This window comes from Oncorhynchus gorbuscha, unplaced genomic scaffold (genome assembly GCF_021184085.1).
Source record: "Oncorhynchus gorbuscha isolate QuinsamMale2020 ecotype Even-year unplaced genomic scaffold, OgorEven_v1.0 Un_scaffold_2988, whole genome shotgun sequence".
NCBI classification, from domain to species: Eukaryota; Metazoa; Chordata; class Actinopteri; order Salmoniformes; family Salmonidae; genus Oncorhynchus; species Oncorhynchus gorbuscha.
Window position 1 is genome coordinate 1 of NW_025747354.1, and position 14007 is coordinate 14007.

General features: G+C 45.9%; 1 protein-coding gene across 1 annotated transcript; it reads left to right on the plus strand.

The window, feature by feature from the left end:
* Window positions 1-244: 244 nt before the first annotated feature.
* On the plus strand, window positions 245-13674 carry LOC124027199 (death-associated protein kinase 1-like; the record flags this gene model as incomplete). The annotated part of the gene is made up of 5 exons (XM_046339667.1): window positions 245-471; window positions 976-1032; window positions 1114-1179; window positions 2597-3439; window positions 13492-13674. Coding segments are annotated over exons 1-5 (1329 nt in total), but the record flags the coding sequence as incomplete, so codon positions are not given.
* Window positions 13675-14007: the final 333 nt, after the last annotated feature.

Consider the following 14007-nt stretch of genomic DNA (forward strand, 5'->3'; position numbering starts at 1 on the left):
TGATTATACATCTCTCTCTCCCCCGTGTGCTTTCTCTCCCTCCTTTTGTATCTCTCTCTCCCCCGTGCTTTCTCTCCCTCCTTTTGTATCCATCTCTCTCTCCCCGTGCTTTCTCTCCCTCCTTTTGTATCCATCTCTCTCTCCCCGTGCTTTCTCTCCCTCCTTTTGTATCCATCTCTCTCCCCCGTGCTTTCTCTCCCTCCTTTTGTATCCATCTCTCTCCCCCGTGCTTTCCTCCCTCCTTTTGTATCCATCTCTCTCTCTCCCCCATCCTCCTAACAGATCAACCTGATGCAGAGTGAGACGGTGCAAGATGTGATGGTGTTGGAGCCCCGCTGGCTGTGTAGTGGGGTGTTAGCCCGCCTCCTCTCTGTGGACACGCCTAAAGCCATCCACCACTACAGGGGGCGCTACAGACTGGAGGAGATACAGGCTCTGGCCCCAGAGAGCGACGTGGACGAACTGCTACAGGTTAGAGACAGTCATCATTACTAAGACGGGGAACTGTTAGCATCTCCCATAGGAAAACATGTCACACTTAGCGACCATGCTAACACAAGCTGGGCATGCATAGTTGTATACCGTCAAGTATACGACAATGCAACATGTTAGCATCTCCCATAGGAAAACATGTCACACTTAGCAACCATGCTAACACAAGCTGGGCATGCATAGTTGTATACCGTCAAGTATACGACAATGCAACATGTTAGCATCTCCCATAGGAAAACATGTCACACTTAGCAACCATGCTAACACAAGCTGGGCATGCATAGTTGTATACCGTCAAGTATACCACAATGCAACATGTTAGCATCTCCCATAGGAAAACATGTCACACTTAGCAACCATGCTAACACAAGCTGGGCATGCATAGTTGTATACCGTCAAGTATACCACAATGCAACATGTTAGCATCTCCACTTAGGAAGACATGTTGTTACCGCGTCCATGCTAACATCTCTCTTACGGCAGGTGCTGGATGCCATGGACGTGTGCGTACGTGACCTGACCAACCCTGGCATGGTGGATGTCCCGCCCTGATCAAGACCAACAGCCTCCACCACTCCTGGACGGAGGAAGAGGAGGAGCACGATGTCCTGATCTACGGAGGGGGTCAGACTGGTTCCTGCTGAACACCTCACACCTTTCCCCTGTGGACTGTTCCACAAGCTACAGGTACATGCTTTGATTCATCAAGACTGTCTGAATGACTCCCCAGTCCCTGTCAATACTGTCTGAATGACTCCCAGTCCCTGTCAATACTGTCTGAATGACTCCCCAGTCCCTGTCAATACTGTCTGAATGACTCCCCAGTCCCTACCAATACTGTCTGAATGACTCCCAGTCCCTGTCAATACTGTCTGAATGACTCCCAGTCCCTGTCAATACTGTCTGAATGACTCCCAGTCCCTGTCAATACTGTCTGAATGACTCCCCAGTCCCTACCAATACTGTCTGAATGACTCCCCAGTCCCTGTCAATACTGTCTGAATGACTCCCCAGTCCCTGTCAATACTGTCTGAATGACTCCCCAGTCCCTACCAATACTGTCTGAATGACTCCCCAGTCCCTGTCAATACTGTCTGAATGACTCCCCAGTCCCTACCAATACTGTCTGAATGACTCCCCAGTCCCTGTCAATACTGTCTGAATGACTCCCCAGTCCCTACCAATACTGTCTGAATGACTCCCCAGTCCCTGTCAATACTGTCTGAATGACTCCCCAGTCCCTGTCAATACTGTCTGAATGACTCCCCAGTCCCTACCAATACTGTCTGAATGACTCCCCAGTCCCTACCAATACTGTCTGAATGACTCCCCAGTCCCTGTCAATACTGTCTGAATGACTCCCCAGTCCCTACCAATACTGTCTGAATGACTCCCAGTCCCTACCAATACTGTCTGAATGACTCCCCAGTCCCTACCAATACTGTCTGAATGACTCCCCAGTCCCTACCAATACTGTCTGAATGACTCCCAGTCCCTGTCAATACTGTCTGAATGACTCCCAGTCCCTGTCAATACTGTCTGAATGACTCCCCAGTCCCTGTCAATACTGTCTGAATGACTCCCCAGTCCCTACCAATACTGTCTGAATGACTCCCCAGTCCCTACCAATACTGTCTGAATGACTCCCCAGTCCCTGTCAATACTGTCTGAATGACTCCCCAGTCCCTACCAATACTGTCTGAATGACTCCCCAGTCCCTACCAATACTGTCTGAATGACTCCCCAGTCCCTGTCAATACTGTCTGAATGACTCCCCAGTCCCTGTCAATACTGTCTGAATGACTCCCCAGTCCCTACCAATACTGTCTGAATGACTCCCCAGTCCCTACCAATACTGTCTGAATGACTCCCCAGTCCCTGTCAATACTGTCTGAATGACTCCCCAGTCCCTACCAATACTGTCTGAATGACTCCCCAGTCCCTACCAATACTGTCTGAATGACTCCCCAGTCCCTACCAATACTGTCTGAATGACTCCCCAGTCCCTATTGAATATGCTGCCATCTGGGATGCTCTGGAGTATGTTTCTTCTCCCAGAATGAATAGTATGCTGTTGTCATGTTTCCTGACCTCTGACCTCCAGGTGAACCTGTGTCGCTGGAGCCACCAGCAGCGCCCTGAGGACGACACAGGGGAGGGGCCTGACGGAGACATCCGCCTCTGGACCAATGGGGCAAAGGTGAGCCAAGGCGGAGCGGAGGCCATGATCCTATTGGTCAACCACGGCCAGGGGGTGGAGATCCAGGTCAGAGGTCACGACAGCGAACGGGCCAAGTGTTACACCCTCCTGGACACCATGGTTACCATTACAGAGTCGCTCCTGTCCTCCACCCTCCCTGGCCTCCTCACCGCCCGGTACTACCTCAGCCCCCAGCAGCTCAGAGAGCATCACGGTCCCGTCATGATCTACCAGCCTAAAGACTTCCTGAAGGCCCAGACCCAGAGAGAGACCAGCCTCACCAACACCATGGGGGGTTACAGGGAGAGCTTCAGCAGTATCCTAGCCTTGGGCTGTACTGAAGTCTATAGTCAGGGTTGTCTGTGTGCAGATGTCCACATCTCAGAGGTCAGCCTGCTGGCCAGGAGGAAGCTGTGTCGTCTGTTAGACCCTCCTGATGCACTGGGGAAGGACTGGTGTCTGCTGGCTATGAACCTGGGTCTCACCTACCTGGTGGCCAAACACAGCTCCACCCCCAATGGCACCCCAACCAATGGGGGCCCTACCCCAGACAATGACCCCGCCCTCCTGGCCAGCCCCACGGCAGCGCTGCTCCTGGATTGGTCAGTCCGTCCAGACAGCACGGTGGGGTTGTTGATGTGGAAGCTGCGTGAGTTGGGGAGGCGTGACGCGGCTGACTTCCTGTTAAAGACCTCGCCTGTCTTCAGGGTCAACATAGAGGGTGTGGCTAGGGGAGGGGAAGAGCCTGTAACGGAGGCACATCCTACAACTCCATCAGTTCAGTCATCTCCCGATGAGACGGGTGTAATCACTGGGAACCAAGCGGGTAGAGAAACACAGGGACAAACCTGAATTGGGTTTTTCTTTTCCGTTGAAAAACATTTTGCTTCAGTGTGCGCTATTGAATACACACCATGTCCTGGATCAGAACAGCTTCCGCTCATCCTGATCTGGCCCATCAGGGGAGAAGACTAGAATCTGATCCTAGATCAGAGTCCTGACTGGGAAACTAACTGTCCTCAGAGTGAGGCTGTGCTAACTAGGGCTGACGAACCAACCAACACCATGTGCAATGTAATCTTTCCCGGGGGTTTAGTGTTAGTTCTCTCCTGTTAACCCCTAGGTCACTGAAGGTCTGTGAGACTGATGCTCTGTGCACATCCAGTGTCCATATAGCTCCCCTCCTCTCTTCTCCTCCTCTCCTCCTGTCCTCTCCTCCTCCTCCTGTCCTCCTTTCCTCCTCCTGTCCTCCTTTCCTCCTCCTCCTCCTGTCCTCCTCTCCTCCTCCTCCTGTCCTCTCCTCCTGTCCTGTCCTCCTCCTCCTGTCCTCCTCCTCCTCCTGTCCTCTCCTCCTGTCCTCTCCTCCTCCTCCTGTCCTCCTTTCCTCCCTCCTGTCCTCCTCCTGTCCTCCTCTCCTCCTGTCCTCTCCTCCTGTCCTCTCCTCCTGTCCTGTCCTCCTCCTCCTGTCCTCTCCTCCTGTCCTGTCCTCCTCCTCCTGTCCTCTCCTCCTCCTGTCCTCTCCTCCTGTCCTCTCCTCCTCCTCCTCTCCTCCTCCTGTCCTCTCCTCCTGTCCTGCTCCTCCTGTCCTCTCCTCCTCCTGTCCTCCTCTCCTCCTCCTGTCCACTCTCCTTGTCCTCCTCTCCTCCTCCTGTCCTCTTCTCCTCCTCCTGTCCTCCTCCTCCTGTCCTCTCCTCCTCCTCCTGTCCACTCTCCTTGTCCTCCTCTCCTCCTCCTGTCCTCTCCTCCTGTCCTCTCCTCCTCCTCCTCTCCTCCTCCTGTCCTCTCCTCCTGTCCTGCTCCTCCTGTCCTCTCCTCCTCCTGTCCTCCTCTCCTCCTCCTGTCCACTCTCCTTGTCCTCCTCTCCTCCTCCTGTCCTCCTCTCCTCCTCCTGTCCTCTCCTCCTCCTCCTGTCCTCCTCCTCCTGTCCTCTCCTCCTCCTCCTGTCCACTCTCCTTGTCCTCCTCTCCTCCTCCTGTCCTCCTAAACCTCTCCCTCTCATCCTGTTCTCTCTCCCCCTCTCCTCCTTTCCTCCTGTCCTCCTCCTGTCCACTCTCATCTTCCTCCTGTCCTCTTCTCCTCCCCCTGTCCTCATCTCCTCTAAACCTCTCGTCTCTCATCCTGTTCTCTCTCCTCCTGTCTTCCTCTCCTCCTCCTGTCCACTCTCATCCTCCCCTGTCCTCATCCCCCTCTCCTCTCTCCTCCAAACCTCTCCTCTCTCACCCTGTTCTCTCTCCTCCTGTCCTCCTCTCTCCTCCTGTCCTCTCTCCTCCTCCTCTCCTCACCATCCCCCTATATGAATGTTGAAATGAACTGGCTGTCCTGAGCTCCAAAGAGGATCCCAAATGGAACCCTACTGAAGTGGCACTAAACTTCAGTAGTTACTCTTTCTGCCCTGCTGCCCTGCTTGTCAGCATCTCAACTCCAACACAGCACTAGAAGTACAGCAAGGGTTTTTCTTTATTTTTACTGTTTTCTACATTGAAGAATAATAGTGAAACTACGAAATGACACATATGGAATCATGTAGTAACCAACAAAGTCTTTAACAAATCAAAATATATTTCACATTCATCAAAGTAGACACTCTTTGCCTTGATGACAGCTTTAGACACTCTTGACATTCTCTCAACCAGCTTCGTGAGGTAGTCACCTGGAATGCATTTCAATTAACAGGTGTTCCTTGTTAAAAGTAAAAATGTGTGGATTGTTTTTCCTTTCCTTAATGTATTTGAGCCAATCAGTTATGTTGAGACATACAGAAGATGGCCCTATTTGGTGAAACACCAAGTCCATATTATGGCAAGAACAGCTCAAATATGAAAAGAGAAATGACAGTCCATCATTACTTTAAGACATGAAGGTCAGTCAATCTGGAACATTTTGAAAGTTTGAAAGTTTCTTCAAGTGCAGTCTCAAAAACCATCAAGCACTATGATGAAACTGGCTCTCATGAGGACCATCACAGGAAAAGAAGACCCAGAGTTACCTCTGCTGTGATATGATGAAACTGTCTCTCATGAGACCGCCACAGGAAAGGAAGACCCAGAGTTACCTCTGCTGTGATATGATGAAACTGGCTCTCATGAGACTGCCACAGGAAAGGAAGACCCAGAGTTACCTCTGCCACAAAGGATAAGTTCATTTAGGTTAACTGCACCTCAGATTACAGCCCAAATAAATTCTTCACAGAGTTCAATCAGGCCTTCATGGTTGAAGTTCTGCAAAGAAACCACTACAAAATGACACCAATAAGAAGAAGAGACTTGCTTGGGCCAAGAAACACGAACAATGGACATTAGACTGGTGGAAATCTGTCCATTGGTCTGGAGTCCAAATTTGACCACAGAGTGAAAAAAATCAGCCAGCAAGTGCTCAGCATATGTGGGAACTCCTTCATTTGAAGAATGTCATTTGAAGAATCCCAAAACTGTTTTGGTTACTACATTATTCCATATGTGTTATTTCATAGTTGTAATGTCTTCACTATTATTCTACAATGTAGAAAATAGTCAAAATAAAGAAAAGCCCTTGAATGAGTAGGTGGGTACAAACTTTTGACTGGTACTGTACATGTCAGCACAACACAACACAACTGTTGTTCACGAAGGAAAATAAATAAATCCACATCAGCAATGGAGGGTTTGATATCAATCTGGGCTCCTTTTGTATACGGAGGTTACAGATAACAGATGAAGTCTCTGTCCATCTCTTTCTGACATGATTACAGTTTGATAACAGATGAAGTCTCTGTCTCCATCTCTTTCTGACATGATAACAGACGAAGTCTCTGTCCATTTCTTTCTAACATGATATAAGGAGTTCAATGCTTGACTAGTTCTAACGACAGTGAGATCTTTCTGACCTTCTACCTCTCCTAAAAGCACAAAGGTCCAACAACCCTGTCTAGTGGATCTTCTTGTCCTGGGGTCTTTCCTACATAATGCACCACAGAGCTCTGGTCAAAAGGGTCCCATCTGGGATGCAACCCTGAACAGTCCATTGGCCCTGTCTAAGGGTTAGGGGTCAGTTACAACGATACAGCACGGCAGGTGGGGACTAACAATGTGTTGATAGATCCACAACCTAATGGAACATCTAACTCTTAGGGCTGGTTTCCGGTCACAGATTAAGCCTGCAGCAAATAAACACTTTGGACTAGTCTTAATCTTAGTCTGGGAAACCAAATGAGTACTGTTACGTGAGTTAGTGGCTTAAGATCAGCAGGCTAATGCAGTGTTGTGAAGACGACTGTGGTTTAAACCCAGACAGAGACCTAGCTACCATGACAGGACCTTCCTAGCAGAAACAACATGTTAATTATTATGATGTGAATACCCAGAGGCCTAGACGGGGAAGACAGAACACAGTGGTAGTAGTGTTATCAGAGACAACATGTTGCTTCTCACCTAAACATCTTCTCCTGAAGAGCAACAGAGATTCCCATGTGAGGTTTTTTTTGTGGGTTTATTTTAGCACACACACACCACACAGACACTCTCATCTCTCCTACTGCTGCCTTGCTGAGCTGAAGAGCTGTGTCTGTGAAAGGGAAGTTGCGAGTAGTGTACTACTGAGCTTTTAAAGTCTTCTAATGAACATTTAAATGTTTTTTTTGTTTCTTGATTCTGATGGTAAGTGGCTTTCTTTGTTTCCTTGGATTTGACGCAGACCCTACTGCGTCCCAATTGGCACCTATTCCCTACATAGTGCACTACTTTAGACCAGACATAGTGCACTACTTTAGACCAGAGCCCTATTCCCTATATAGTGCACTACTTTAGACCAGGGCCCTATTCCCTATATAGTACACTACTTTAGACCAGAGCCCTATTCCCTATATAGTGCACTACTTTAGACCAGACATAGTGCACTACATTCGACCAGAGCCCTATTCCCTACATAGTGCACTACTTTAGACCAGACATAGTGCACTACTTTAGACCAGAGCCCTATTCCCTATATAGTGCACTACTTTAGACCAGAGCCCTATTCCCTATATAGTACACTACTTTAGACCAGAGCCCTATTCCCTATATAGTGACTACTTTAGACCAGGGCCCTATTCCCTATATAGTACACTACTTTAGACCAGAGCCCTATTCCCTATATAGTGCACTACTTTAGACCAGAGCCCTATTCCCTATATAGTGCACTACTATAGACCAGAGCCCTATTCCCTATATAGTGCACTACTTTAGACCAGAGCCCTATTCCCTATATAGTGCACTACTATAGACCAGAGCCCTATTCCCTATATAGTGCACTACTTTAGACCAGAGCCCTATGGGATCCTATACCCTATATAGTGCACTACTTTAGACCAGAGCCCTATTCCCTATATAGTGCACTACTTTAGACCAGAGCCCTATTTGTAAGTCGCTCTGGATAAGAGCGTCTGCTAAATGACTTAAATGTAAATGCAAATGTAGTGCACTACTATAGACCAAAGCCCTATTCCCTATATAGTGCACTACTATAGACCAGAGCCCTATAGAACCCTATTCCCTATATAGTGCACTACTATAGACCAGAGCCCTATAGAACCCTATTCCCTATATAGTGTACTACTATAGACCAGAGCCCTATAGAACCCTATTCCCTATATAGTGCACTACTATAGACCAGAGCCCTATTCCCTATATAGTGCACTACTATAGACCAGAGCCCTATAGAACCCTATTCCCTATATAGTGCACTACTTTAGACCAGAGCCCTATGGAACCCTATTCCCTATATAGTACACTACTATAGACCAGAGCCCTATAGAACCCTATTCCCTATATAGTACACTACTATAGACTAGAGCCCTATAAAACCATATTCCCTATATAGTGCACTACTTTAGACCAGAACCCTATGGAACCCTATTCCCTATATATAGTACACTACTATAGACCAGAGCCCTATTCCCTATATAGTGCACTACTATAGACCAGAGCCCTATAGAACCCTATTCCCTATATAGTGCACTAGTATAGACCAGAGCCCTATAGAACCCTATTCCCTATATAGTACACTACTATAGACCAGAGCCCTATAGAACCCTATTCCCTATATAGTATACTACTATGGACTAGAGCCCTATAAAACCATATTCCCTATATAGTGCACTACTTTAGACCAGAACCCTATGGAACCCTATTGCCTATATATAGTACACTACTATAGATCAGAACCCTATTCCCTATATAATGCACTACTATAGACCAGGGCCCTATAGAACCCTATTCCCTATATAGTGCACTACTATAGACCAGGGACCTATAGAACCCTATTCCCTATATAGTGCACTGCTTTAGACCAGGGCCCTATAGAACCCTATTCCCTATATAGTACACTACTATAGACCAGAACCCTATTCCCTATATAGTGCACTACTATAGACCAGGGCCCTATAGAACCCTATTCCCTATATAGTGCACTGCTTTAGACCAGGGCCCAATATGGTTAGCACCATGTAGGGAATACAGTGCCATTTGTTGAGCACCCTCTGTGTCTGTCTGTCTGAGCGCATGGAGACTGGTGTATTCAAGACGTTGTACAGACACAACAGAAAGACGTCTCTCTCTGCACAATAGCCTTGTTTGTATTTCTGATTGTTCCCATAGACTGGGATGATACCATGTCCTGAACCTTCACAGTGTCGTAGTTACATTTGATAATAAATGGTTTACCTGAGAACATTGTGTACCTTGATTTATTGAATGCAAAGCAATATGTCCTTCCCTCTCTTCTCTATAAATCTCCAGCTCCTGTTCATAGATGAGATGATCACTACTATAGACCAGGGCCCTATAGAACCCTATTCCCTATATAGTACACTACTATAGACCAGGGCCCTATAGAACCCTATTCCCTATATATATATATATATATATTTCCTTCCCTCCCTTCTCTATAAATCTCCAGCTCCTGTTCATAGATGAGATGATCACTACTATAGACCAGGGCCCTATAGAACCCTATTCCCTATATTACATTTACATTTAAGTCATTTAGCAGACGCTCTTATCCAGAGCGTACACTACTATAGACCAGGGCCCTATAGAACCCTATTCCCTATATAGTACACTACTATAGACCAGGGCCCTATAGAACCCTATTCCCTATATAGTACACTACTATAGACCAGGGCCCTATAGAACCCTATTCCATATATATATATATATTTCCTTCCCTCCCTTCTCTATAAATCTCCAGCTCCTGTTCATAGATGAGATGATCACTACTATAGACCAGGGCCCTATAGAACCCTATTCCCTATATTACATTTACATTTAAGTCATTTAGCAGACGCTCTTATCCAGAGCGTACACTACTATAGACCAGGGCCCTATAGAACCCTATTCCCTATATAGTGTACTACTATAGACCAGAGCCCTATTCCCTATATAGTGTACTACTATAGACCAGAACCCTATTCTCTATATAGTACACTAGTATAGACCAGGGCCCTATAGAGCCCTATTCCCTATATAGTGTACTACTATAGACCAGAACCCTATACCCTATATAGTATACTACTATAGACCAGAACCCTATTCCCTATATAGTGTACTACTATAGACCAGAACCCTATTGCCTATATAGTACACTACTATAGACCAGGGCCCTATAGAACCCTATTCCCTATATAGTGTACTACTATAGACCAGAGCCCTATTCCCTATATAGTGTACTACTATAGACCAGAGCCCTATAGCACCCTATTCCCTATATAGTGCACTACTATAGACCAGGGCCCTATAGAACCCTATTCCCTATATATATATATATATATATATATATATATATATATATATATATGTATATATATATATATATATGTCCTTCCCTCCCTTCTCTATACATCTCCAGCTCCTGTTCATAGATGAGATGATCACTACTATAGACCAGGGCCCTATAGAACCCTATTCCCTATATAGTACACTACTATAGACCAGGGCCCTATAGAACCCTATTCCCTATATATATATATATTTCCTTCCCTCCCTTCTCTATAAATCTTCAGCTCATGTTCATAGATGAGATGTTTGTGACTGAAATCATCCTGGTAATATTTTCCTCACCCATCAGATAAACAGCACTTTATTTTGATGCAAGAATTACCTGAACAGGATTGTGTTTGTGGCCAGTCAGTGTTGTGGTGGTGTTAGATGTGTTAATGTGAGGAACAACTGGTGGTGTTAGATGTGTTAATGTGAGGAACAACTGGTGGTGTTAATGTGAGGAACAACTGGTGGTGTTAGATGTGAGGAACAACTGGTGGTGTTAATATGAGGAACAACTGGTGGTGTTAATGTGAGGAACAACTGGTGGTGTTAATATGAGGAACAACTGGTGGTGTTAATGTGAGGAACAACTGGTGGTGTTAATGTGAGGAACAACTGGTGGTGTTAATGTGAGGAACAACTGGTGGTGTTAATGTGAGGAACAACTGGTGGTGTTAGATGTGAAGAACAACTGGTGGTGTTAATGTGAGGAACAACTGGTGGTGTTAATGGGAGGAACAACTGGTGGTGTTAGATGTGTTAATGTGAAGAACAACTGGTGGTGTTAGATGTGTTAATGTGAAGAACAACTGGTGGTGTTAATGTGAGGAACAACTGGTGGTGTTAGATGTGAGGAACAACTGGTGGTGTTAATGTGAGGAACAACTGGTGGTGTTAATGTGAGGAACAACTGGTGGTGTTAATGTGAGGAACAACTGGTGGTGTTAGATGTGTTAATGTGAGGAACAACTGGTGGTGTTAGATGTGTTAATGTGAGGAACAACTGGTGGTGTTAGATGTGTTAATGTGAGGAACAACTGGTGGTGTTAATGTGAGGAACAACTGGTGGTGTTAATGTGAGGAACAACTGGTGGTGTTAGATGTGTTAATGTGAAGAACAACTGGTGGTGTTAGATGTGTTAATGTGAGGAACAACTGGTGGTGTTAATGTGAGGAACAACTGGTGGTGTTAATGTGAGGAACAACTGGTGGTGTTAGATGTGAGGAACAACTGGTGGTGTTAGATGTGAAGAACAACTGGTGGTGTTAGATGTGTTAATGTGAAGAACAACTGGTGGTGTTAGATGTGAGGAACAACTGGTGGTGTTAGATGTGAGGAACAACTGGTGGTGTTAATGTGAGGAACAACTGGTGGTGTTAGATGTGAGGAACAACTGGTGGTGTTAGATGTGAGGAACAACTGGTGGTGTTAGATGTGAAGAACAACTGGTGGTGTTAGATGTGTTAATGGGAGGAACAACTGGTGGTGTTAATGTGAGGAACAACTGGTGGTGTTAATGTGAGGAACAACTGGTGGTGTTAGATGTGAAGAACAACTGGTGGTGTTAGATGTGTTAATGTGAAGAACAACTGGTGGTGTTAGATGTGTTAATGGGAGGAACAACTGGTGGTGTTAGATGTGTTAATGGGAGGAACAACTGGTGGTGTTAGATGTGAAGAACAACTGGTGGTGTTAGATGTGAAGAACAACTGGTGGTGTTAGATGTGTTAATGGGAGGAACAACTGGTGGTGTTAGATGTGAAGAACAACTGGTGGTGTTAGATGTGAAGAACAACTGGTGGTGTTAGATGTGTTAATGGGAGGAACAACTGGTGGTGTTAGATGTGTTAGATGTGAAGAACAACTGGTGGTGTTAGATGTGTTAATGGGAGGAACAACTGGTGGTGTTAATGTGTTAATGGGAGGAACAACTGGTGGTGTTAGATGTGTTAATGGGAGGAACAACTGGTGGTGTTAGATGTGTTAATGGGAGGAACAACTGGTGGTGTTAGATGTGTTAATGGGAGGAACAACTGGTGGTGTTAGATGTGTTAATGGGAGGAACAACTGGTGGTGTTAGCACCTTGCTTTCTAACTAGCCAACTACGGCCAACTTAGTCACGTCAGACAGCCAGAATAACAGCGGTGCATTGTTGACCCCCATCCTTGAAACATCCTGCAGAGCAGCAGACCTCTCCTCTGGCACATGGAGATCCCCTCCCATCCTTGAAACATCCTGCAGAGCAGCAGACCTCTCCTCTGGCACATGGAGATGTGACAGGTTAAAGGACATATTCATAGCCTGTTATACATTGAAAAGTATTAGTAAGTTCATAGTATGTGAGGATCTTAAAACATCTAAGGTTAAAAGATGCATTCAGTATTAGTTGATAGAGATTGATAACATTCATATAATTGTGTTAAAGTTCAAATCTGTCAAAGGGTACGAATTGTGAGAGTAATGTGTAAACGTTATATTGATTACTTTATTTTGTGGTGCCTAAAAGTGTTAATCTGTGATCTACGAAATGCTCTTAATCTATGAGCCGGAGATCGATTGCTCTGGTCTCCACGCATATTCCTGGGGAAATTCGCGGTCTTTTCTCATTGAACTAAATGTTGACTTGAGAATACAACACCGTATCACTCTCGTGATTATTTCTCCCCTGTTTTCAGGTACTTTATTGATGATAAAAATAGTAATTTAAATGTTATAACTAGCGAACATGTCAAGAGTGTTTAAGGTGTGTTTTAGTAACGTCTTGAGGAAGTTAGAGTTAAGTTTGAAGAGAGTAATATTAGCCCTGCTCGGTTGAAGTGAAGGATAGCGTCGTACTGAGAGTAGCTGCCATTTTATGTCGATTGTGAATGAACATGCGTGTTGTTAATAAGATATGTTGCTGTGTTATTTGTATAATGGGTTTTCTGTTATGTAATGTGTTACTTTTGTGAAATGATTGAACTAAATGTTGACTTGAGAATACAACACCGTATCACTCTCGTGATTATTTCTCCCCTGTTTTCAGGGGCGTAACAGAGATCCCCTCCCATCCTTGAAACATCCTGCAGAGCAGCAGACCTCTCCTCTGGCACATGGAGATCCCCTCCCATCCTTGAAACATCCTGCAGAGCAGCAGACCTCTCCTCTGGCACATGGAGATCCCCTCCTGGTGCTCGTGTCCATCCTCAGGAAGTTATGCAGGACACCGGTAGGGTTCACACACACATGAATTCCTCCAGGAGACAGTCCCAGATGGCCCTGGTCACACAACCTTGCAGTGTCCTACACGGTAACGGTAACAGACTTTTACATCACCAGGTCATTGTATATGACTAAAGTATGATATAACTTGTAACAAGTGGTGATAACATTGGATGGGCACACATACAGAAGGATCACATCAAGGACAGCATCACAGATGAATACATAAATACCACTGGAAGCTTGACGATGACGTGATCATTGGAATCAGCTGTGCAGTGCTGAGGCAACAACAACAATGTGCCCCTTTGAGTCTCCAAGACCAGGACTGAGAGCCACT